This window comes from Ranitomeya variabilis, chromosome 4, assembly GCF_051348905.1.
Source record: "Ranitomeya variabilis isolate aRanVar5 chromosome 4, aRanVar5.hap1, whole genome shotgun sequence".
NCBI classification, from domain to species: Eukaryota; Metazoa; Chordata; class Amphibia; order Anura; family Dendrobatidae; genus Ranitomeya; species Ranitomeya variabilis.
In genome coordinates, this window is record NC_135235.1 from 155,422,475 (window position 1) to 155,449,273 (window position 26,799).

The window sequence follows — 26,799 nt, forward strand, 5'->3', positions numbered from 1 at the left end:
TGACTCAGGAGAAGACTTGAGTGGTGCTAAAAATCCAGGAAGACTGCGATCGGTGAGTATATTAAGGCATCTGCACTACGTATTCACTTACTCAGTTTTAGCCAATAAAATGTTTGATGGGAGTGCTACTTTAACATTATACACACAATTGACTGATGTTAACCCCTTCCCGACCTTTGACGCCACGTAGGCGTCATGAAAGTCGGTGCCAATCCGACCTGTGACGCCTATGTGGCGTCATGGAATGATCGCGTCCCTGCAGATCGGGTGAAAGGGTTAACTCCAATTTCACCCGATCTGCAGGGACAGGGGGAGTGGTACTTCAGCCCCGTGGCTACGATCGCTCTGATTGGCTGTTTCACTTTCAACAGCCAATCAGAGAGATTTGTAATATTTCACCTATGAAAATGGTGAAATATTACAATCCAGCTATGGCCGATGCTGCAATATCATCGGCCATGGCTGGAAAACCTAATCTGCCCTCCACCGATCGCCTCCTCAGTCCTCCTTTTTGCCCCGTACTGTGGTCCGCTCCCCTCCGTCCTTCTGTCCGCTCCCCAGTCCTCCTGTCCGCTCCCCCCGTGCTTCGATCCCCCCCCGTGCTCCGATCCCCCCCCTCATACTTACCGAGCCTCCGTCCGTCCGTCTTCATTGGCGCCGCCATCTTCCAAAATGGCGGACGCATGCGCAGTGCGCCCGCCGAATCTGCCTGCCGGCAGACTCGTTCCAGGTAGGTTTTAACACAGTGATCAAAATAAAAAAAAATAGTAAATGAACCCCCCTTTATCACTCCCATAGGTAGGGACAATAATAAAAATAAAGAAAAAATATTTTTTTTTTTCTTCCCCCACTAGGGTTAGGGTTAGGGTTAGGATTAGGGTTAGGGTTAGAATTAGGGTTAGAACTAGAGTTGGGGTTAGATTAGACTATGTGCACACATGGTGCGGATTTGGCTGTGGATCCGCAGCGGATTGGCCGCTGCGGATTCGTAGCAGTTTTCCATCAGGTTTACAGTACCATGTAAACCTACTGAAAACCAAATCCGCTGTGCCCATGGTGCAAAAAATACCGCGCGGAAACGCTGGGTTGTATTTTCCGCAGCATGTCAATTCTTTGTGCGGATTCCGTTTTACACCTGCTCCTCAATAGGAATCCGCAGGTGAAATCCGCACAAAAAACACTGGAAATCCGTGGTAAATGCGCAGGTAAAACGAAATGCCTTTTACCTGCGGATTTTTCAAAAATGGTGCTTAAAAATCTCACACGAATCCGCAATGTGGGCACATAGCCTTAGGGTTAGGGTTGGAATTAGTTAGGGTTGGAATTAGGGCTAGGGTTGGAAATAGGGTTAAGATTAGGCTTGTGGTTAGGGTTAGGGGTGTGTTGGGGTTAGGGTTGTGGTTAGGGATGGGATTAGGGTTAGGGTTGGGATTAGGGTTAGGGGTGTGTTGGGTTAGGGTTGTGGTTAGGGGTGTGTTGGAGTTAGGATTATATCTAGAGTTGGGATTAGGGTTTGGGGTGTGTTGGGGTTAGTGTTGGAGGTAGAATTGAGGGGTTTCCACTGTTTAGGCACATCAGGAATCTCCAAACGCAACATGGCGCCACCATTGATTCCAGCCAATCTTGCATTCAAAAAGTCAAATGGTGCTCCCTCCCTTCCGAGCCCCGACGTGCGCCCAAACAGTGGTTTACCCCCACATACAGGTCCTTCTCAAAAAATTAGCATATAGTGTTAAATTTCATTATTTACCATAATGTAATGATTACAATTAAACTTTCATATACTATAGATTCATTATCCACCAACTGAAATTTGTCAGGTCTTTTATTGTTTTAATACTGATGATTTTGGCATACAACTCCTGATAACCCAAAAAACCTGTCTCAATAAATTAGCATATTTCACCCGACCAATCAAATAAAAGTGTTTTTTAATACCAAACAAAAAAACCATCAAATAATAATGTTCAGTTATGCACTCAATACTTTGTCGGGAATCCTTTGGCAGAAATGACTGCTTCAATGCGGCGTGGCATGGAGGCAATCAGCCTGTGACACTGCTGAGATGTTATGGAGGCCCAGGATGCTTCAATAGCGGCCTTAAGCTCATCCAGAGTGTTGGGTCTTGCGTCTCTCAACTTTCTCTTCACAATATCCCACAGATTCTCTATGGGGTTCAGGTCAGGAGAGTTGGCAGGCCAATTGAGCACAGTAACACCATGGTCAGTAAACCATTTACCAGTGGTTTTGGCACTGTGAGCAGGTGCCAGGTCGTGCTGAAAAATGAAATCTTCATCTCCATAAAGCATTTCAGCCGAGGGAAGCATGAAGTGCTCCAAAATCTCCTGATAGCTAGCTGCATTGACCCTGCCCTTGATGAAACACAGTGGACCAACACCAGCAGCTGACATGGCACCCCACACCATCACTGACTGTGGGTACTTGACACTGGACTTCAGGCATTTTGGCATTTCCTTCTCCCCAGTCTTCCTCCAGACTCTGGCACCCTGATTTCCGAATGACATGCAAAATTTGCTTTCATCAGAAAAAAGTACTTGGGACCACTTAGCAACAGTCCAGTGCTGCTTCTCTGTAGCCCAGGTCAGGCGGTTCTGCCGCTGTTTATGGTTCAAAAGTGGCTTTACCTGGGGAATGCGGCACCTGTAGCCCATTTCCTGCACACGCCTGTGCACGGTGGCTCTGGATGTTTCCACACCAGACTCAGTCCACTGCTTCCTCAGGTTCCGGTCACCTCTTCTCGTTGTACAGCGTTTTCTGCCACATTGTTTCCTTCCAACAGACTTACCATTGAAGTGCCTTGATACAGCACTCTGGGAACAGCCTATTTGTTGAGAAATTTCTTTCTGGGTCTTACCCTCTTGCTTGAGGCAGTCAATGATGGCCTTCTTGACATCTGTCAGGTCGCTAGTCTTACCCATGATGGGGGTTTTGAGTAATGAACCAGGCAGGGAGTTTTTAAAAGCCTCAGGTATCTTTTGCATGTGTTTAGAGTTAATTAGTTGATTCAGAAGATTAGGGTAATAGGTCGTTTAGAGAACCTTTTCTTGATATGCTAATTTATTGAGACAGGTTTTTTGGGTTATCAGGAGTTGTAGGCCAAAATCATCAGTATTAAAACAATAAAAGACCTGACAAATTTCAGTTGGTGGATAATGAATCTATAGTATATGAAAGTTTAATTGTAATCATTACATTATGGTAAATAATGAAATTTAACACTATATGCTAATTTTTTGAGAAGGACCTGTATAGGGTATCAGAATACTCAGGACAAACTGGGCAACAATTATTGGGGTCCAATTTCTCCTGTTACCCTTGTGAAAATAAAAAATTGCTTGCTAAAACATATTTAGAGGAATGAAAAATTATTTTTTATTTTCATGGCTCTGCGTTATAAACTTCTGTGAAGCACTTGGGGGTTCAAAGTGCTCACCACACATCTAGATAAGTTCCCTTGGGGGTCTATTCCCAAAATGGGGTCACTTGTGGGGAGTTCCTACTGTTTAGGCACATCAGGGGCTCTGCAAAAGCAACCTGACGCCCGCAGAGCATTCCATCAAAGTCTGCATTTCAAAACGTCACTACTTCCCTTCCGAACCCCGACATGTACCCAAACAGTGGTTTACCCCCACATATGGGGTATCCGCGTACTCAGGAGAAACTGGACAACAACTTTTGGGGTCCAATTTCTCCTGTTAAAATAAAAAATTGTGGGCTAAAAAATCATTTTTGAGAAAAGAAAAATTATTTTTTATTTTCATGGCTCTGCGTTATAAACTTCTGTGAAGCACTTGGGGATTCAAAGTGCTCACCACACATCTAGATTAGTTCCTTGGGAGGTCTAGTTTCCAAAATGGGGTCACTTGTGGGGGAGCTCCAATGTTTAGGCACACAGGGGCTCTCCAAACGCGACATGGTGTCCGCTAACGATTGGAGCTAATTTTCCATTCAAAAAGTCAAATGGCACGCCTCCCCTTCCGAGCCTTACCATGTGCCCAAACAGTGGTTTACCCCCACATGTGAGGTATCGGTGTACTCAAGAGAAATTGCCCAACAAATTTTAGGATCCATTTTATCCTGTTGCCCATGTGAAAATGAAAAAATTGAGGCTAAAATAATTTGTTTGTTAAAAAAAAAGTACTTTTTCATTTTTACAGATCAATTTGTGAAGCACCTGGGGGTTTAAAGTGCTCATTATGCTTCTAGATAAGTTCCTTGGGGGGTCTAGTTTCCAAAATGGGGTTACTTGTGGGGGAGCTCCAATGTTTAGGCACACGGGGGCTCTCCAAACGCGACATGGTGTCCGCTAAAGATTGGAGCCAATTTTTCATTCAAAAAGTCAAATGGCGCTCCTTCCCTTCCGAGCCCTGCCGTGCATCCAAACAGTGGTTTACCCCCACATATGAGGTATCAGCTTACTCAGGACAAATTGGACAACAACGTTCGTGGTCCAGTTTCTCCTTTTACCCTTGGGAAAATAAAAAAATTGTTGCTAAAAGATCATTTTTGTGACTAAAAAGTTAAATGTTCATTTTTTCCTTCCATGTTGCTTCTGCTGCTTTGAAACACCTGAAGGGTTAATAAACTTCTTGAATGTGGTTTTGAGCACCTTGAGGGGTGCAGTTTTTAGAATGGTGTCAATTTTTTTGGGTATTTTCAGCCATATTTAACCCTCAAACTGACTTCAAATGTGAGGTGGTCCCTAAAAAAAATGGTTTTGTAAATTTTGTTGTAAAAATGAGAAATCACTGGTCAAATTTTAACCCTTATAACTTCCTAGCAAAAAAAAAATGTGTTTCCAAAATTGTGCTGATGTAAAGTAGACATTTGGGAAATGTTATTTATTAACTATTTTGTGTCACATAACTCTCTGGTTTAACAGAATAAAAATTCATAATGTGAAAAATGCAAAATTTTCAAAATTTTCGCCAAATTTCCTTTTTTTTCACAAATAAACTCAGAAATTATCGACCTAAATTTACCACTAACATGAAGCCCAATATGTCACGAAAAAACAATCTCCGAACCGCTAAGATCCGTTGAAGCGTTCCTGAGTTATTACCTCATAAAGGGACACTGGTCAGAATTGCAAAAAACGGCCAGGTCATTAAGGTCAAAATAGGCTGGGTCATGAAGGGGTTAAGTTATCAAGATGATGGGCAGTGAGACATGATAACCTTTCCTACAGCTGTAGTTCAATGACTAAGGGAAATTATATGTATGTATCAGTGTTTCCCAAACTCCAGTCCTCACGGCCTCCAGCAGATCATGTTTTCAGGATTTCCTTAGTATTGTATAGGTGATGGAAGTATTATCAAGGCGTTGGAAATTACCACAGGTTCTTTCACTTGAGCAGTACTAAGAAAATCCTGGACACCATATTTGTTGGGCGCTGTGAGGACTGGAGTTTGGGAAACCCTGCTATGTATGACAAAAGTTGTGCTGCTATGGTTTACCGACCAAATTGAAAATGTATGCAGTTAATCCCATTTATTGCATTTATTTCTACAAATATTATATAAATGGGGTTTGTGTTATGTTTTCATAAACCTCTTCCACCCCTATAACTGTCTTTACCTAATTTTTGTGCAACTTTTCCTCAACACCAGTTCAGAAATGTTATGCCAGACATAAATCTCAATAAACCACAAGCTCCAGGCTTTCAAAAGTCAAATGACCCTGAAGGGAGCCTAGTTTATTTAGCTAATGGCTGCAAAAAAATATAAAAATTTGTCATTTTCGAACTTTCCCTACTGGGGTTGCAATACTTCTATTCAGAGCTAATGGCACACTTGTTTCGCCCTTTAGTGTTTGGGATAGTTTAGGTCCTAATGAGCAGAGATTATTTAGCAAGTTCAATAAAAAGATCAAAAACTATAAAGAATACTGTTTTTTATTTTATACCCCTATATGGTTGTGTCCAATATATTTTGCTTGAATCTTTTCTGTTGTATTAATTTGTAAACCATCTACAGTACAGACCAAAAGTTTGGACACACCTTCTCATTTAAAGATTTTTCTGTATTTTCATGACTATGAAAATTGTACATTCACACTGAAGGCATCAAAACTATGAATTAACACATGTGGAATTATATACTTAACAAAAAAGTGTGAAACAACTGAAATTATGTCTTATATTCTAGGTTCTTCAAAGTAGCCACCTTTTGCTTTGATGACTGCTTTGTACACTCTTGGCATTCTCTTCATGAGCTTCAAGACATAGTCACTGGGAATGGTCTTCCAACAATCTTGAAGGAGTTCCCAGAGATGCTTAGCACTTGTTGGCCCTTTTGCCTGCGGTCCAGCTCACCCAAAATCATCTCGATTGGGTTCTGGTCTGGTGACTGGAGGCCAGGTCATCTGGCATAGCACCCCATCACTCTCCTTCTTGGTCAAATAGCCCTTACACAGCCTGGAGGTGTGTTTGGGGTCATTATCCTGTTGAAAAATAAATGATGGTCCAACTAAACGCAAACCGGATGGAATAGCATGCCGCTGCAAGATGCTGTGGTAGCCATGCTGGTTCAGTATGCCTTCAATTTTGAATAAATCCCCAACAGTGTCACCAGCAAAGCACCATCACACCTTCTCCTCCATGCTTCACGGTGGGAACCAGGCATGTAGAGTCCATCCGTTCACCTTTTCTGCGTCGCACAAATACACAGTGGTTGGAACCAAAGATCTCAAATTTAGACTCATCAGACCAAAGCACAGATTTCCACTGGTCTAATGTCCATTCCTTGTGTTCTTTAGCCCAAACAAGTCTCTTCTGCCTATTGCCTGTCCTTAGCAGTGGTTTCCTAGCTATTTTACCATGAAGGTCTGCTGCACAAAGTCTCTTAACAGTTGTTGTAGTGATGTGTCTGCTGCTGGAACTCTGTGTGGCATTGACCTGGTCTCTAATCTGAGCTGCTGTTAACCTGCGATTTCTGAGGCTGGTGACTCGGATAAACTTATCCTCAGAAGCAGAGGTGACTCTTGGTCTTCCTTTCCTGGGGCGGTCCTCATGTGAGCCAGTTTCTTTGTAGCGCTTGATGGTTTTTGCCCCTGCACTTGGGGACACTTTCAAAGTTTTCCCAATTTTTCGGACTGACTGACCTTCATTAATGATGGCCACTCGTTTTTCTTTACTTAGCTGCTTTTTTCTTGCCATAATACAAATTCTAACAGTCTATTCAGTAGGACTATCAGCAGTGTATCCACTAGACTTCTGCACAACACAACTGATGGTCCCAACCCCATTTATAAGGCAAGAAATCCCACTTATTAAACCTGACAGGGCACACCTGTGAAGTGAAAACCATTCCCGGTGACTACCTCTTGAAGCTCATCAAGAATAGGCCAAGAGTGTGCAAAGCAGTCATAAAAGCAAAAGGTGGCTACTTTGAAGAACCTAGAATATAATACATAATTTCAGTTGTTTTGCACTTTTTTGTTAAGTATATGATTCCACATGTGTTAATTCATAGTTTTGATGCCTTCAGTGTGAATTTACAATTTTCAGTCATGAAAATACAGTAAATACTTTAAATGAGAAGGTGTGTCCAAACTTTTGGTCTGTTCTGTAGATGGTTTACAAATTAATACAACAGAAAAGATTCAAGCAAAATATATTGGACACAACCATATAGGGGTATAAAATAAAAACAGTATTCTTTATAGTTTTTGATCTTTTTATTAAACTTGCTAAATAATTTCTGCTCATTAGGACCTAAACTATCCCAGACACTAAAGGGCGAAACAAGTGTGCCATTAGCTCTGAATAGAAGTATTGCAACCCCAGCAGGGAAAGTTCGAAGGACTTGAGTAGGTTGAGAAGGTGTCCAAAATTTTGGTCGGTACTGTTTGTGAAGTCCATCCGCTGACTGAATATGACCCAGTACCTCAGTCTCTGCATGGACACATTTATTTATTTTTTATCTTGGAGTACTTGTTCCTAAACTTCTTCAGGTCAAGGGAACGGAAACCAACTAGAGGACCTAACTAGGTGTCCTCCATGGCGATGTCACTTTTTCAGACTTTAGCTGACCATGATGACAGATTACAGTGTCATTAGCACAGAAGACACATCACTGGACCGATCACTGAGGCTTAAACTTTTTACCGATAAGTGCCCAGCTGCTCTGTAGAAGCCACAAAACTCAAAACTACCCTTCCTAGAATAGTGGATACGACTTAAAAAGGAGCAAACCCCAGACAACAGGCAGTAAATAGATGATCGCAGAATTCTTCCCTTGGTGAAGAAAAACCCCTTCACAATATCCACCCAAGTGAAGCCCACTCTCCAGGAAGTAGGTGTTTCCGTATCAAACACTACCATAAAGAGAAGATTTGGAGAGCAAATGCAGAAGGTTCAAACAATTACTCAGCCTTTAAAATTAGAAAGACAAGATTAGTGTTTGCCAAAAAAATCTTAAAAAAAAAAAAAAAAGGCCAGCACAGTTGTGGGAAGTCATTCTTCTTTGGACAGAAGAAACTAACATCAACTTGTACCAGAATGATGGGAAGGAGAAACACCACATGCACACTAAAATATTGTGGAGGCAGTGTGATGGCAACGTCACATTGATGATGTGACTAACGACAGAAGCAGCCAGATGAATTCTGAAGTGTTCAGGGCGAGACTTTCTGCTCAGATTCAACCAAATGCAGCAAGGTTATTTGGACGGTGGTTCACCATACAGATGGATATTGACCAAAACACAGAAGTTTTTTAAGGCAAAGTGAAATATTTTGCAATGGCCGAGTCAATCATCAGATCTCAACCCCATTGAGCATGCATTTCACATGGTTAAGGCAAAACTTAAGGCAGAAAGACCACAAACAAGCAACAATAGAAGTACTGTACTGTAAAGACCTGCAAAGCATCACCAAAGGAGAAAACCCGGCGTTTAGTGACGTCCATGGCTTCCAGTCTTTAGGCAGTCATTGCATGCAAAGGATTCTCTAGTAAATATAAAAAATGTACATTTTATGTATGGTAAAGTAAATTTGTCCAATTGCTTTTGAGCCCCTGAAATAAAAATAGTGGCTTTGTAGAAAAATTATTGCAATTCCTAAACGTTTTACAGAATACTTTTATTCATCCCCTTATATTAGACCTGAAAATCTACACTTCAATTGTATCTCAGTTGTTTAATTTTAAATAAGAAAAAATAAAAATAGTGGCATGCAGAGTCCATATCGCAAAGATTCGTTCATTGTCAAAATATTTCTGTCAAATTTTCTATTTGTACACTGTACATTGACAGAAAGCTGCCAATCAGTGGTGTAGACGCGGTTATACAGAGCACGGCATTCAGAGAACTGCTAGATCTGCAGCAGAGAATACGCTGGTTTGCTTGCTGCAGTTTTGATAAAATTACGAAGTGACACATCGATGGAATCATGGTCTCTGTCCCTACATAATGTTTCTCTTAGATTAGATGGCAAAAACCTGCTGACAGATTCCCTTTTAAAGCACTAATCAACGTGAAAGTAATTAGCTGAAGCTGAGATGTGTGCTGTTGTTAAGACTGCTTTTCCTTTTTAATTTGAAAATTGCTTCAAATGTCAATAAGGCTAAGTGAAGTAATTGTTTTCTTCCCTGAAAGCCATCGTCATCATGTTTTACATGACCAGGATGTTGATCGGAGAACCTGCGTTCCAATGAATCATCTCTGGCCGGACCAAGCTCCATACACTGTGTGTAACAGCTCTCTTTCCGAGTATGGTGTCCTGGGTAAGTCAAACCAGAGCCCAGTTTTGCTGGTGTAATAATATTTATTTCTATAATGCTAACATATTCTGCAGAACTTTATATTTCAGAGGGGACGTGTACAGACAATAAAGACCATACCGAGGGGGTCCTGCTCACAAGCTTACACTCTCTAGGAGTTACTATTGAATTAACATGAAGGTTTTCGTTCTCATACCATTAATGCAGAAACATAGTGTTTGGTCACAAGTCACTGGAGAGCCATCTAACTTTCTGCTATTTTTATGAGTTACTCTTTTTCTTCTTTTTCTGTAAAAAATACAAGAACACAGACCCAAGCAACTTCTGGTTTTCTTAGATCAGTATTTTGAAAGGAAACAATCAAGTGAAGCGTGATATTTATTGCAGTAATCATGAATATTGTCAGAATTCTACTACTACTGATCTGCTGTACACAAAAATACACCACAGGACTAAATGATCACCTAGAAATGCTTACATTCATAACTGTGCCTAAATAAAGAACAACATATGTGCAGAAAAGCCAGGGCAGATCTGTCATATTGCAGGCTCCTCAGCCATATCTCCCGATCACCACAAATGGGCTCATAGCGCCGGAGATAAAATTAGACTTGGATTAAGAGCCGCCAGGGGAAATGTCTTTTTATGCCCCGGAAAGTTCATTATAAAATTTTGCATTTCTTGTAAACATATATAAAATAGAGGTAGAAAACTGGTCTAGATACCAAGCTTGAGTTCAGCTCAAGATGGAAATTGGAGATTGATGGTTTTGCACATGGGGCAACGATTACCCAAACTTTCTTTATGAACATTTATTTCTGATTGTCCAGCCAACTTCTGACATGTGAGGTCCTACAAACTGCCTTTACCCCATACATGGTTATTCAGGGAAACCAAAGGACAACTTGATTGGATAGTTAGGGCCTTGGATCGCTAGCCAGTGGTGGGGTGCCCATGTTAGGACAGGGACATCGAGGGATAGTTTAGTTCTTAATATAAGGCTGCCGTCACACTAGCAGTATTTGGTCAGTATTTTACATCAGTATTTGTAAGCCAAAACCAGGAGTGGGTGATAAATACAGAAGTGGTGCATATGTTTCTATTATACTTTTCCTCTATTTGTTCCACTCCTGGTTTTGGCTGACAAATACTGATGTAAAATACTGACCAAATACTGCTAGTGTGACGGCAGCCTAAGACAAGTGAAATTCAGGAGATATAAAGCAACATCCAGGCTTGGTATTCCTCTTATCCGAGTGCCTTCTTTTCTGTGAGAAACGTCCTGAATATACTATTGGCTTTTGATGTAAAGCATAGACTGTCCAGTATTTCTAACACACAATCTAGATTTGAAGAGGAAGTGCCCCATTATTGTACTTAACCTGTTTCTACATTGTAAGCTCAAGATCATAATTATGACTTGCAGGATTTTTGTATGAGATAATAATTACCGTATTTTTCGGACTATAAGACGCACCCAGGTTTTAGAGGTGGAAAATAGGGAAAAAAATATTTGAAGCAAAAAAGGTGGTAAAATATTTAATAACATAAACATATTATTATATGTATTATTATATATAATAGTATGTTATTATGTTGGAAGCTGCGGGTAGAAGATGGAGCTGCAGGTGTCTGTAAAGTACTATATGAAGACGCTGGAGGGTGAGTATAAGAATGGGGGCACCGGGCTTATATTTAAAGCACCACTCCAGCACTGAAAAATAACACTGGAGTGCAGCTTTAAGATCCCATTGGGAGAACTAGAACTCCCAGCATGTCCTGCAGATCCTATGGCATGCTGGGAGTTATATTTCACCATAGAAGTGGCAGAGTGCTTTATTGTGTGTTGTAGTGACTAACCTTTTAATTGTGGCAGCCTGCCAGCCACACTGTGGTGAGGTAAAAAGCTGGAGCATCCCATCCCATGACACCACAGAGCGCTCCCTCTTGTTGCCTCTCCATAGCACAGGAGGAAGCTTGCAGATTGTAGTGTGGTGTCTGCAGGACCTGTGATGAAATCAGAAGAGGGAGGGCTCTGTGCTGCCATGTGATGCTCCAGCCCGCCCTCTTCATGACATCACACAGGTCCTTGTGCTGGAGCACCCAGCACAGCCCCGGCAGGCAGGTATGCAGCGATCTTGTCTCCTCTGGCCCCTGCTGCTGCCTCCTCCACCAGACACACAGATCTCCCCAGCTGCTGCAGGAATCCAGCGCTGGGGAAACCATGTGTGTCCCTGTGAAGAAGTATTCATTTGCTGCTCTAGGCTCACCACTCAGCTGACAGGTGGGCGGGGAAGCAGCTAATGAATATTCACTGCACTTTAATGATCGGGACCATGTGGTTTCCCCAGCTCTGATTCCTGAAGCCAGGCAGGGACATTTTTCTGCCTCCTGCCTCCCAGTGCAATCCCACTAGCCGCTGGCCCCTCCCCACGTAACATTCCTACCATAAGACGCACCCACACTTTCCTCCCAAATGTGGAGGAAAAAGAGTGCGTCTTATGGTCAGAAAAATACGGAACCTAAACAAACATTCTTTATGAACATGTTCGTTTTTGATCCGAGCCAAAGATTAACTACCGTATATTCATACAAGCCCATGGGTCTGTGAAAATCACGGACGGTATCAGTGGGTTCTGTGTCTTGTCCATGATTAACATTGCAAACATTAGTAGAAAAAGGTCTCCAAAGTTGAACAGCTCTGCTGCAATGATTCACTGGTACTTGTGGTCCTCCAATGCAGCTAAACAAAAACTTCCTATTTTGATCTTGATAACTCTAGTGATATATTTAGCATAATACCATAGTGCAGCTGGCCTTATACTTGGGTAATAAAGGTTATTTATTTTTATATTGTCAAAAACAATTATAAGAAAACCCCATGCATTACATAAAAGTATAGAGTTCCAGTGGCAAACTAGACTTCTACCTGACCCTTTTACAGCTTCTTCTGGGGCTTGTTATAATGTTGCACTTAACATCAATATTGTTGTAAACATATAGGAGAAGCTTTGTAACGTATTTATTTTTCCCATTCATGAAAATCACTGATGAATTCCTGATTAAACAATTAAGAAAATTTGATCGAAAACACTAATAAAACTCAGATTGTTTTTTTTCTGCGTACATGAAAATTGAAGGACATTTGAATGAGACCTAAGCAGGTGAAGATTGAATGAATGGTGGATGACCGTAAAAAGACAGGTCATGATTTTCACATATAAAAAAGAACATAAAGCGTTCTGATTGCTCTATCAATGGCCAACTGACCATATAGCTAGTCAGATGGTCATATAAATCAGACCGACCTCTGAATGCAGTGCATGGGCTGTCCGTCCGCTGGCTGACCCAAGCGTGACAGCTTCATCTATTTCTATGTAGCAGTGTCGCTCTGGTCAGAAGAGGTGCTGGCTAGTTGATGCACTACGTTCCATTCTGTCCGATTTATACAGTTGTTTGACTGCGCTCTTTATGGCTTATTAGCTCTTGTAGAAGAACCCTAAGGCCTCATTCAGACATTCCTGTTTGTGCTTGTAATGCAAAAAAAATATGGTCCAAGTGTCAATAGTGTTTGGTCCTGAGTTTCATCGGGGTTCGGTCTTGTTCAGTTTTTAGTGTTTCATCAGAAATTTTTGTATAGATAAAAACAAAATTTACAAAACTTTTATACATTAGGCTATGTGCACATGTTCAGGAATTTCCGCGCATTTTTTCGCGATAAAACTGCGAAAAAAACGCATACATTAAGCATCCTATTAGAATGCATTCCACATTTTTTGTGCACATGTTGTTTTTTTTTTTCCGCAGCAGAATCGCATTCCGGAAAAAAACGCAGCATATTCATTCTTTGTGTGGAATCGTGGGGATTCCGCACACATAGGAATGCATTGATCCGCTTACCCGCTATGCCCACCATGCGGGAAGTAAGCGAATCATGTGTGGTTGGTACCCAGGGTGGAGGAGAGGAGACTCTCCTCCAGGCCTTGGGAACCATATAATTGTTAAAAAAGAATTAAAATAAAAAATTGTGATATTCTCACCTTCCGGCGTCCCTGCAGTCTTCCCGCTCCTCGCGATGCTTCCCTTCCCAGTGATGCTTTGCGGCAATGACCTGTGATGACGTCCGTTCTCACGAGACTGCTACGTCATCTGGGGTCATTGCCGCCAGGCATTACTGGGAACGCAAGCATCGCGAGGAGCGGGAAGGCTGCCGGGGACACCGGAAGGTGAGAATATCACGATTTTTTTTTTTTTTTTTTAAATTTTTAACATTAGATCTTTTTACTATTGGTGCTGCATAGGCAGCATCAATAGTAAAAAGTTGGTCACTTTTGTCAAACACAATGTTTGACAAGTGTGACCAACCTGTCAATCAGTTTTCCAAGCGATGCTACAGATCGCTTGGAAAACGCTAGCATTCTGCAAGCTAATTACGCTTGTAAAACGCTAGTGTTTTGCAGGAAAATGCATGCCAATTGCGCATGCATTTTTCCCGCGGCAGAGAGTTCCGGAATTGCCGCAGAAATTTCCGGGGCAATTCCGGACGTGTGCACATAGCCTTACAGTGTTTCCATCTCGGCTTTACATGGTTGAGAGAGACGTACAGTATCTGTCCCATGTCTATGCGCTGGCCAGAGAAGTCAGGTCTCTGAAATTGGTCAATGTACACGGCACGAGCCGCTAAGACCATTTGTTGTCTCGGCAGTCTCTTGTGCTGTACTTGTGATGTCTTCACTGCAGCCTTTCGGCAAAGACCGGTAGCGGTTCAGATCCAGCACTGGCTCTGGGGAGGGCCATTCCAACCAGAGTTTAATATTTTAACCTAGCGACTGCTGATGGCGAGAAGCTTTTGCCGCAAAACCCTTTAGACCAGTATCAGAATCCAAGACAAAAGAGCGTGGCTGGCAGCACTTACTGAGAGGGACGCACCTTTAGTATTAGGAGAATGGCAGCTGTCAACCTTTGGTCATAGGTATTGTTTGACAGATCAAGCCAGCACACAAATTATACATATTAATTTATCTTGGTTTTTGGCTATTTTTGCACTTGGACGTAAACTGTAAAACACATTTTAGATTGTAATTAAAATTGTTGACATCTAATCTTTAATACATTTTTTTCCCTAATTCTTAATATTTTTTATATTCATTTATAGCAATCCTTTCATATGGCACAAGGTTTATTCAACACAATGAGAAACTAGAAACTCGCAGATTTCTTTCCCAGAGGGAATTTGACCTGGTAATAGTAGAAATGACAGATACATGACACCTGCCACTGAAAGCTTAGTTGTGGCTTCTGCCCGTCTCCACGTGTATAGAATCTTAAGTCTGAGCCTGCCTGTCATCCTCCCCGTATGCACAATACAATTGGCAAGAGAGGACTAATTAGCTAAAAGCCACCATAAATTTATGGATATTACAGGAAAGTTTGTCTAATATACGCTAGTTCAAAGCAGTCACTTTCTGTCATACAGAGCGTGTCATTAATAAAAACTCATCATAGCTATTTCGGTAATCAATATGCCACTTTTATAAATGTATGCATGTATGCATATGTGTATCTATAGGTGTGTGTGTTCATAATAATATTATTATTATTATAGCACCATTTATTCCATGGCGATTTACATGTGAGGAAGGGTATACATAAAAAAACAAAACAAGTATAATAATGTTAAATAACACAGGTCACGACTAGTACAGGAGGAGAGAGGGCCCTGCCCGCGACAGCTCACTATAATATATATATATATATATATATATATATATATATATATACACACACACACACACACACACACACACACACACACACACACACACACACACACACACACACACACACACACACACACACTCTGAGTTTTTTGGCGAAGCCAGCTTACCGCTTTGAAGAAACAGGAATACATCCAACCTGTGGTTACAGTTTGCACGGAAAACGGATTGGGACAAATCCACACGTGTAAAGAAAAAACTTTTTGTTTCTCCAGCGATCAGTCCAGTGGTAGAGTAAAATATACCTTTTATTTATCCATTAAAAAGTTCCAGATTTCTTCAGTTACAATATTGCATACATTCAATCCCTTATGGATGACATGTTTCGACACCACATGTGTCTTCCTCCAGGTCCACCTGGACCTGCAGGAAGACACATGTGGTGTACACGTCCCCATATAATGTATTGAGAAACCCTGCACACCTGATTTGTAAGGAGTCTGCTGAACTATTGAGTTGATATCAGGAAGTGGATAAACCAATCTTTTTCAAAATAAAAAAGCAAAACACACGGTGCATAAAAAGTATGCTTGGTATTGTATATTTATCTGAAGCCCTTCTGGATGGTCTGAACTATGCAGCATATTTTGCATTTAAATGGATTTTCCACCTTTTGAACTTCCCTTCATCGATCGCCTGACGCTCCTTTAACATTGCCTGACATGTGACTGTTGCAGCGGTAAACAACACATCACTGCTGTTGCCAGTATTTGGCTGCAGCGGTCACACCTCCATTTGGCCGGAATAGGAAGTACAGAGGCCGGATCTTCCAGGCTTCTGTCTTTTTTTTGTACTAGTCCCACAAACATTGGGTGATTACTGCATCACTGAAAGCCTCCTAGAAAAAACAAATGTCTGGATATTTTTGTCGATTTATTTATTTTATTTTCGAAAAATTTATAACTATTAATTTTTAACTCGCCCTTTCACAAAGTTTGTGACATATATCACGTCAAATTTAATATACAAATGTAAACTAAGCATTACCATTTAGAGACAGTTTTTAGTACAGTGCTATCCTTAAGATCCACATACCTCTTGTAAGTGATACTCCGTGTATTAAAGAACTGAGAAACCCGACTCTCTAATGGAGGTATGAAAGTATGGATGCCACTTTACCAGATATCTGGTCAATGAAAAAATGTTTAGAGACTAAGGGAAAGCTTTGTTAAAATGAATAAGCAGAAAACATAAGAACTCGCGGTGAGATGAGGGCAAAGTAACTATAAAAACCAAACCCTTTCTAACATTTTTTTTTGTATACCCACCGCCGCCGATGCCCACAGCTGAGGCCGTCCTTTGAACTCTGTGCGGTGTGGGCCTCCGCAGGCGGGCTGCGCATCTGGAAGAAAAAGGCCACCCTATGAGAAGATTGTTTTTCTTCTCCGCACGGGAGCAATTCGGACCACTGGCCCCCACACTGGGGTGGGTGGGTGCCCCGCTGTTCGCCCGTGCAGGTCCTTGGACCACTGTTGTTGCTCGGATTGGGTCAAACTCCCCACGAGGAGGGACGGACAGCGTACGCACCCAAAGATAGCTGGTGGAAGCCTGGGGTACAGAAAGGAGGAGACCGCTCACCTTAAACTTATGCGGGCTCCAAAGCCTGGGCCGAGCAAGTGGTGCTACCTCCCACCCCGGAGCGCTGCGCCAGATCGATCTGAGGACTAGCACCTTTTTTAATTCTCTTTCTGATGATTATAGAAATTCTATTAATGGGGTTTATGCTGATGACACTGCTATTGTTTTTCAACTAGAAATAGACTAAAAGGTGTTTTCTGGACATAAAACAAAGGTCTGCAGACTACTGAATTGTGTACATAATTGGTTAAAAGGAGGTTTTACTGGCTGAAAGGAAAAGTCAGCAGTCAGTGTGCACAGTAAGGTTTGTTGTGAATTGCTTGCACATCTGGTGAAGTGTTTAATTAACTATTTCTGCAAATTCCAATATGCATACCGTGTGTCAAAGTCTAGGACTGCTCCATAGACCATAACTGTCTGAGTTCTGGTGTAGCAGGGGGGTCAGATAGGTAAAGTCCTGTACACGGACTGTTTGAATATAGTGTTTTGCTAGTTGAAAGGAGCATCTAAAGGAGCGTGAACTGGGCATTAAAACAGCACTGCAGCATGGTGTTAGCGACAGGAGGAAGCAAAAAAAGGTAGCGAATATTAGACAAAGTCCTAAATTTGCAATGCATGCAGGGTAATAAACCAATTACCGATTATGTCTGACATGATTGCCTGTCATGTCATTTGCTGGTGTATGGAGCGAGCTCGGTATACCCGGGAGAGGTGGGCTGTGATTTGCAGCCGGAAACTTACTGTAACTGTGACCACTGCTATCTGCGACTATTGCTGATTAGTCATTTACATGCCTCTGTCAATCACTGATAGCAGCATTTAAATGGTGTGATCACAGGTATGCGTGTGCACATCCGCTCCCATTGACCCTCGGTGGCATAATTGGGGGGGCAATGAGTTGTCTTAGCATCTGAGGGCCTTCTGAAGGGATGCCATCTTTGTTTTCCTGTGAAGACAATTCATTAGATGGGCCTCATAAAGGAACAGAAGCGCAAAGCAAACAATTGCCTAGGAGGTAATGGGTTACATTAAAGAAAATAATAATTTACTTTTTAGGCTTTCGGTAACAGGGGGTATAATAAGAAAAATGTCAAGTGGCATAAAAGATGTATCAACTGTATTATTATAATATCGCACAAGTGCCAGAGCTGGAAATATCCATAACCATTTTATTATCTAATAAGGTTTCTTTTGCTTTTAGGCTTTGAGCTTGGTTTTGCCATGGCTAGTCCTAATGCCTTGGTATTGTGGGAAGCTCAGTTTGGTGACTTTCACAACACTGCACAATGTATAATTGACCAGTTTATCAGCCCTGGACAAGCCAAGTGGGTGCGTCACAACGGAATCGTGCTGCTCCTACCGCATGGCATGGAAGGAATGGTGAGGGAACGCTGATCTCACATCTGCTCATCATGCAGAGTCGCTGACTGATTTACACAGTGGGGAGGTTAATAAAGGCTAAGTGCCCCGCGAGGGTAAACTCATGAATAATTTATCAATCCGCAGTTGCTTTTTATCATGACTGCTTAGTTCCACCTATTTTTTTTTTTCTTCTGAACAATGTATAATTGAACAGATAAAATTTATAGCAGAGCGTTGAGGCAGCCACCCAGAATTGCAGTTAGAGATGATCTATTAGAAGGTGCTCCCCTTAAAGAAAAGTATAAATATATAACCAAAAATAAAATATGCTCCTAAAACGAAGCACATAATCTATACATAATAGCACACATTATGAAAAAACAGAAAATGAAATTAATCGCATAACAATGTGCAAGTAAGGGATTTAATAAAGGTGGAGTACAAAGTGCTTCATAATGAATCACATGAGGCATACAGGCCACCACAGATACGGTATGTAAGCTCCGATTAGGGCACAGTACAGTATTGCCATGACCCCAGCACTATTTTCACCATTGTCCTTTTCCAAGGGCCCCGTGGAAAAAAAAATGCTGCAAAATGCAGATCATGCCACGTCATCCACGTGCTGGTTATTCCGGATCGTACTATATAGGCTCAAATGAAGTCTCTCTGCTAAAAGTTCTCCCACTCTGGAGGACTTGTCAGATCCCTGAATTACAGGGTGACCATAATACATGGTTATTTTAACTTAAAAGGACGCCATAGTAAAGTACATATGTGACTGCCCACAGTTTTTCTCTGTGATACCAACTGGTGGCTGGGGTTGTAGCTCCGCAGCGATCATCTACATGAATTGTATAACACGTCTGTATGTTGTCCTTATGAGACAGCCATGTAGCTGTGGTTATGAGAGCTGTACACGCTTAGTCTCTCCTTATCACTACAATGCCGGCCCTTCGTAGATGCCAAGACACCCGTTTTGCATGTTATAAGTGCGTGTTCTTTTTATTTCATTACAACCAGTGCATATATTACCCTTCATGTTCTTTTCTAACCTCTCAATACATTAATGTCACTTGAGTACATATGATTCTTCCTAAAGTGATTCTCCAATGTATTACCAGTCTAGAGAATCTCAATGGTATACAAATTGAGTTTCATTTTTTTCCTAATGATAACCTTGGCTACCCTTTCCAGCTGGTAGTTCATATTTCTTGAGGGACATCTCCTATTGCACCAGAATAAATTGCTTCCTAGAAGACTTTAATGCTGCAGCTTTTCCTTTGCTTTCAATAATGTGATTCTGAGACAAGCATTCTTAAACTCTTCTGCTTAATATTATTACCAGGGGCCAGAGCATTCTTCAGCCAGACCTGAAAGGTTCCTACAGATGAGCAATGATGACTGTGATGCTTATCCTGTAAGTTGATTTGTCCAGCGCTATTCTGTATACCATCGTGACCTCATTTTCTCAGTGTACCAGCCTTAAAAATCCATTATTTTTGAGCGATGCTACATTTTATTACTGCAATATTTTTCTAATATCAATTTGGTTATTGTATAATGAAATACATGTAGGTGACTTCTGACCAGGTTACATCTACATGAGATTCAGCTGAGGTGTGGGCCGGTTTTACCTACTCCTCCAACAAATCAATTGTTGTTTGTTTTTTTTTTTTTGTTTTTTTTTATGTGTTTAGGCATTTGTGTTTATTTGCTTCTTCTTTCTTCTGGTAGGAATTTACCCAAGATTATGAGGTGACCCAACTGTATGACTGCAACTGGATTGTGGTGAACTGTTCAACACCTGCCAGTTACTTTCATGTCCTCAGGCGCCAAATTTTACTACCCTTTCGTAAGCCGGTAACTTACACAATTCTCTTCCGAATGTTAAAATCAGAGTGTAAGTGTTTACAGATCACCAATATTCTGAATCTTCTTCTTTTCAGCTCATTGTTTTTACACCAAAGTCTTTGCTGAGGCACCCAGAGGCAAAATCAAGTTTTGAAGAAATGAAAACAGGTTGGTAAAAAGTTTGATTTAAATACTCCGAAGTTAAAAATATTACAATAAAAATGGGTTTTCCCAATCCATCAGCTTTGTCTTCAGATCAGTCTCTTAACTCTACATGTTTCTTTGCTATAAATATCAATCTGCTGCTTAAACCCTAAAAACGCACAGCCAAACCTTCATGAACCGCTCCCCCCCATGAGCCATGGCATGCTTTCACCGAACGATAACTTTTTTGTGTGTATAGCTTTAGAAGGATTTCTGTTATTTTTTGTTTTGTTTTGTTTTTCTTTGTGGGATGAGGCTTAATCTTTCTAATGGTACAATTAGGGGTTACAAATAATTTAAAAAAATGCTATTAAGGCTTTTTGAGTCAAATGAAAACAAAAAAAACGTTTTGCCACATTTTGTCCTAAGGAAATAATATTTTCTTTTACATACAGTTACATAGGTTGAAAAAAGACCTAGGTCCATCAAGTACAACCTTTTTCCACCAATTATACATTTTGTCACTAAATTATTTATAACCCGCAATGTTAAGTGTATTGAGGAATTTAGCCCTTTTTTAAAAGCTGTTAGCGTCTGCCATTACTCCTTCTTGTGGTAGGGTATTCCACAGTCTGACTGCTCTAAATGTACAGAACCCTAACCACCTTTTTGAGTGCCCCCTGGTCCTAAGTATGGTCTTTGGAAAGAGTAAGTCACTTGCCAGTCTCTCTGCCGACCTCTGGACGCTTTTGGTCGAGCTCTGGCCAAATTTTGCCGCGCTCCAGCCGCCTTTTGGCCGAGCTCCGGCCACCTTTGGCCAAGCTCCGGCCACCTTTGGCTGAGCTCTGTCCACACTCTGTATAAATATAATATGTGCTGGTGGTCTCACCCATCTGCTCCCATTGGCACAACACGATCCTGGGGTGACAAATTGGTTATTATGACAGCAGGAGCCTGCTGAAGGGCCAAATCACTATTATCTCTGTCCTCTTGTGAAGCTCACACTTAGGCTTTCTTGGTCCTTTAAAGGGGTAAAGTATTAATAGAAGTGTGTGAAATAAGTCGTTGTGGTAATATGTACAAGTATTTGATTCTTCAATGCTGTAGTTATGTACAGTCAAGGAAAACAAAAATTCATTCATTATGTGAATGTATGGATGTGGCACCATGGGGGCAGCGTGAACGGATACCGTATACTCTGCTTATGGCAGGATGTGATGCAGATATTCCTTTGTATTCTTATTCTGGAGCATTAACTATTAGTTTCATTATTTAATGTGAAGGCACCGTCTTCCGCCGTGTGATTCCTGAAAGTGGAGCAGCTTGTCAGAATCCTCAGAATGTGAGACGGGTCATTTTCTGCACCGGGAAGGTTTATTATGAGCTTGTCAAGGAAAGACATCAAAAACAGCTGGAAAGCCAAGTAGCAATCACAAGGCTGGAGCAGGTAACATATTTCTCGGCCTTAATCTGTTTGGCACAGAATATTTTGACAGCAAGATTTGTTACAAATGAATTATCGGGCTACATGTGACAAGGAAATAGGATATTTTTCCTACCATGCTAATACAATTACGTACTTGATGCATCGACCCCCGATTAGTTACACGGCAGGAATACCCAAATCAGAAGGTTAATTTTTTTCTTAGGTGGATAGCCTGTCAGCAAAAATATACTGTACTTATGAAGAAGAGCTAAGATGTATGAGCGACAAATACTGGAATGGTAGAAGGAAGCAGATGCAATGGGAACATATGGAGAAACAGTTTATGAAGAGAAGATGTCTGGGTGTCATTTTGTGTCATTCAGATTTGTGTTACTGTCCTTTGTCCTAAATCGCAGTGAATTGTTGGCGAAGAGTCCTAGCTCCGAGAAAGATTCTTGTTTGTTAGCAGTGTAAAAACACAAACATTGAGCTTGGCTTAAGTTGGTATACATGCAGCACATAAACGCATGTTCACTTTGGTCATAAAGTGTATTTAAGTAACACAGGGTTCTTAGTCACACTGTTTTTGATCAAAAATAGAAATAAAAGCCATCCCACTGTTGGCAAGGTGACCTTGCTCGGGATTTGTTAGCAGCATGTATAATGCTCCACTGGCCTGACTAGTCAGAATTAATACACGAATGTCGAGTCATACAATGTTGATGAATTCAGATGTAAAAAAAATGCATGCATGTCACTTGACAAATGGTAAGGTTTCTAATATTTGAGTTGGGACTGTCCCAATTATGGTCACCATGGAGTGGAGGGATGGCTATTGCATTTTTTTGATAAAAAAAAACATGTTACCTAAGTACCGTATATCATTTTCATTCACTATGCTGTTTATTTACTGCAGGGTATTTAATTATGTTTCTGTATTTTTATTTTTTTTCCTTATTTTTTATGAATTCAAATGTAGCAGGTTTGTTCTGGGAAAGCCCCTTTAAATGAATGTATTTAATCTGCTACATTCATATTCATCGACATTGTACCACTTGACATTTGTGATCCCGTGCTGTGATTGCTTAGGGATCCACCACTGGGACCCTCCCGGATCTTCAGAACAGAGATCTTGCAGTGTCTTGCCTGAATGGAGGTCGAGCATTGTGCATCACTGCTCCATTCACTGTTTCTTTTAATAAGGGAAATGACCAAGTGCAGTCCAATTTACAGCGGTTGTTGCAAGTAAACAGTTAATATTGCAAACCACTTGTAAACATAACTTGGCAATCTACAGCTTATTGAAAATCCTCTCTGTTCTCAAGAACAGATAGACTTTTCATTGCCTAGTCTACTGGCCACCCTTCAGCCTTGGTGACCTAGGCAGTTGCTCTTTACTTGAAAGCTTTAGGCCTTAGGGTACCGTTACACTAAACGATTTACCAACGATCACGACCAGCGATACGACCTGGCCGTGATCGTTGGTAAGTCGTTGTGTGGTCGCTGGGGAGCTGTCACACAGACAGCTCTCCAGCGACCAACGATGCCGACGTCCCCGGGTAACCAGGGTAAACATCGGGTTACTAAGCGCAGGGCCGCGCTTAGTAACCTGATGTTTACCCTGGTTACCATTGTAAATGTAAAAAAAAAACACTACATACTCACATTCCGGTGTCATGTCCCTCGCCGTCTGCTTCCCGCACTGACTGTGTCAGTGCCGGCCGTAAAGCACAGCACAGCGGTGATGTCACCGCTGTGCTCTGCTTTACTTTATGGCCGGCGCTCACAGTCAGTGCGGGAAGCTGACGGCGAGGGACGTGACAGACACCGGAATGTGAGTATGTACTGTTTTTTTTTTTTGTTTTTTTTTACATTTACAATGGTAACCAGGGTAAATATCGGGTTACTAAGCGCGGCCCTGCGCTTAGTAACCCGATGTTTACCCTGGTTACAAGCGGGTGTGTGAGACGCCGATCCAGCGAGTGATCCAGCGACGAAATAAAGTTTCAAACGATCTGCTACGACGTACGATTCTCAGCAGGGTCCCTGATCGCAGTAGCGTGTCAGACTCAGCGAGATCGTAACTATATCGCTGGAACGTCACGGATCGTGCCGTCGTAGCGACCAAAGTGCCACTGTGAGACGGTACCCTTAGAGCACGCAAGCGCTGTTCTGAAGCTTGTCTTATCACTAGATCCGTCCAGTCTCCATCCCCCTGAATCTTCTCACATGGGAGAGCACTCAGTTCGTACCACCTGCCCAGCACTGCTGCTGGTCTGATCTGACAGTCTTCAGCATGGATGATTACCACACTCCTTTAACATTTTTCTTTAACTTTTATATTGCAGATAGCTCCCTTTCCATTTGACTTGGTGAATCAAGAAGTTGAGAAGTATCACAATGCAGAATTGGTATGGTGCCAGGAGGAGCACAAAAATATGGGTTACTATGATTACATCCAACCCCGATTCCTCACAATTTTGAATCATGCTAGACCAATTTGGTAAGTATATGTATACAGATACTTTGGGATTTCCTTTTTTTAACTTTGTTAAGCAGATGTAAAACATAGTAAGGATTTTCACTTATTCTCCGCAGGTTGTTATTCTTAGATTATAGACTGCTGCTAAAATCCTTATAGTACAACTGCGCCATTAGCATAACCATGTTCTGTTGAGGAAAAACAAAACACACTTTTTTGAGATGGGAGTATAAGTAGTCTGTAATTTTTTCACCAAAACGCACTTTATTCTCCGTTCCCTGATTATGGTGAGTTTTCTTTTTTGTGTTTCCCTCCTCTTTTCTTTTTCAAGAGCCATGACATTTTTTTTTTCCTCCATCGACCCCTCCGTATGTGGGCCTGTTTTCGTGGGACATATTGTAGTTTTGAGGCTATGTGCACACGTTCAGGATTTCTTGCAGAAATTTCCTGACAAAAACCGGACATTTCTGCCAGAAATCCGCATGCGTTTTCTTCGCGTTTTTTGCGTGGTTTTTACGTGTTTTGTTGCGCGGTTTTTCCCAATGCATTAGCGGGAAAAACGCAAAAAATCCGCAAAATTAATGAACATGCTGCTTTTCTTACCGTGATGTGTTTTTTTCCGTGAAAAAAACGCATCATGTGCACAAAGATTGCGGCGGAATGCATTCTAAATGATAGAATGCATATGTATGCGTTTTTAATGCGTTTTTATCGTGAAAAAACGCGAAAAAAACGCGAAAATTCCTGAACGTGTGCACATAGCCTGAATCTCTCCATTCATTTTAATATTCACTGGACTGGAAATATTAATATAAATTTCCACAGCCATTACATAGTACACAGCAGGGACACATTTATAAGATTTTCTCAGCACAGGAACATTTTTTTTTTTTTTTTTTAACCCATCCAATTGTAGAAATTATTATTATTCCAAGACCTATTAATTAACATCTGCTTTGTTCTTGGAAAACCCCCTGGTTCATCTGTTGAGTTTTGTTGAATGTTTCAACATTAGAATATCGTTTTCAAACTTTAATTTTAATGTATCCTATTTTTTTTTAGGTACGTTGGTCGTGACCCGGCTGCCGCACCTGCCACAGGCAATAAAAACACCCATCATGTTGAACTAAGAAGGTTTTTGGATAGTGCTTTTAATCTGCAGTGTTTTGAAGGACTGACCTTTTAATACTTTAATTCACTAGTAGTATTATGGTAATTTAGTATGTGAATATCTCTTTGCCCAAATGAAGACATTTTCATTTGATTCTTGTCGTATTCAACCATACTTGTGTAATTTATTTGCTCCTTTCTGTTTCTTTAGTTCACACTTAAACAAGCCTGGTCTTCTGATTAAATGCAGGATTTGGGGATATTTCCCCAGTGGCATGGACCTCCTATGGGTCCTTCATATGCACTTACCTAGGCAGGTGTGTGGTGTCGTAACATCATCAACACTGCTCACTTCCAAGCCATTAATTGGTTATGCAAATTAAATGATAAACTATTTGTTGGGCACTTCCATTGAGAAAAAGCAAAATAATAATAAAATAAAACCTGATAAGTATATTTGCACTGGACATTTATTTATTACCTTTTAAGTCTTGAAATTGGTCGTCTGGTAAATGTAAAATAGCTAGGGGATGTTGATAGCCGGTTTACTTCATCCAGTCAATTCTCTGATCAGCTCGATGACAATAGTTATGTACATTTGTAGTAAAAATTCTATATCAATTGTAAGATGTACAAGTGCCTCTTCTGGCATAATGTTCATCCAGTTTTTGTGTTATTTTAATATTAATCCCTGGATCAGATGTTTTTCAGTTAATAAATCTAGATCTGTTCCTCACTGTTGTTGTCCAGATTTTTTGTTTTTGTTTTTTGTAAACTGGCCTCTTTGAAAACATACTTGTGAATAAAGAATTCCCTGTGTCTTCCTGTAATTTATATGTATCTGTTTGCTCAGGATGAGTGAGTAATTGGTAGAAAAAAATGCCAGATTTTTGCCAGTAAAAATGTGAACTTATCCTGCAACAAACTGGCTCTCACACAAATTCCACTGATAGAAAATGCCTCTGGCAACAAAAAATGTTTTATAGTGTAAAATTTAAAATAAACATAATCTCTGTAATCAAGTCAAATGGCAAGATAAAATAAAGTGAAAGTGATATTTTTACCACACAGTGAACACTTGCAGAAAAAAACCTTAGAATATAAACAATGATGCAGTAAGTAAATAAATAGTAGTGATACATGTAAAAACCATGAGGTACTTAACCCCTTTCTGACATTGGACGTAATATTCTGTGTATGTGACACCGGGTGTCAGCTGATATTGACAGCTGACACTCGGCACTAGGTACCATGAGCGGTCACAGACCGCTCCCGGTACTTTAACCCTCGATCACAATCGCAGCATTCCGGAAGCCGACAGAGG

At 41.0% G+C, this 26,799-nt stretch overlaps 1 protein-coding gene across 8 annotated transcripts in view; it reads left to right on the top strand.

Annotated features, from left to right (window-relative positions):
• Positions 1 to 26,305, top strand: part of OGDHL (oxoglutarate dehydrogenase L) — a 191,740-nt gene extending 165,435 nt beyond the window's left edge. For all 8 annotated transcript variants that reach the window (XM_077259345.1, XM_077259342.1, XM_077259348.1 and 5 more), the window contains exons 16-23: positions 9,618 to 9,745; positions 18,299 to 18,477; positions 19,808 to 19,879; positions 20,197 to 20,322; positions 20,409 to 20,481; positions 21,741 to 21,904; positions 24,232 to 24,386; positions 25,428 to 26,305. In XM_077259345.1, coding sequence (XP_077115460.1) covers positions 9,618 to 9,745; positions 18,299 to 18,477; positions 19,808 to 19,879; positions 20,197 to 20,322; positions 20,409 to 20,481; positions 21,741 to 21,904; positions 24,232 to 24,386; positions 25,428 to 25,551 — 1,021 coding nt within the window. In that variant the 3' untranslated portion in view covers positions 25,552 to 26,305. The remainder of the gene's footprint in view (positions 1 to 9,617; positions 9,746 to 18,298; positions 18,478 to 19,807; positions 19,880 to 20,196; positions 20,323 to 20,408; positions 20,482 to 21,740; positions 21,905 to 24,231; positions 24,387 to 25,427) is intronic.
• The last annotated feature ends 494 nt before the right edge of the window (positions 26,306 to 26,799 follow it).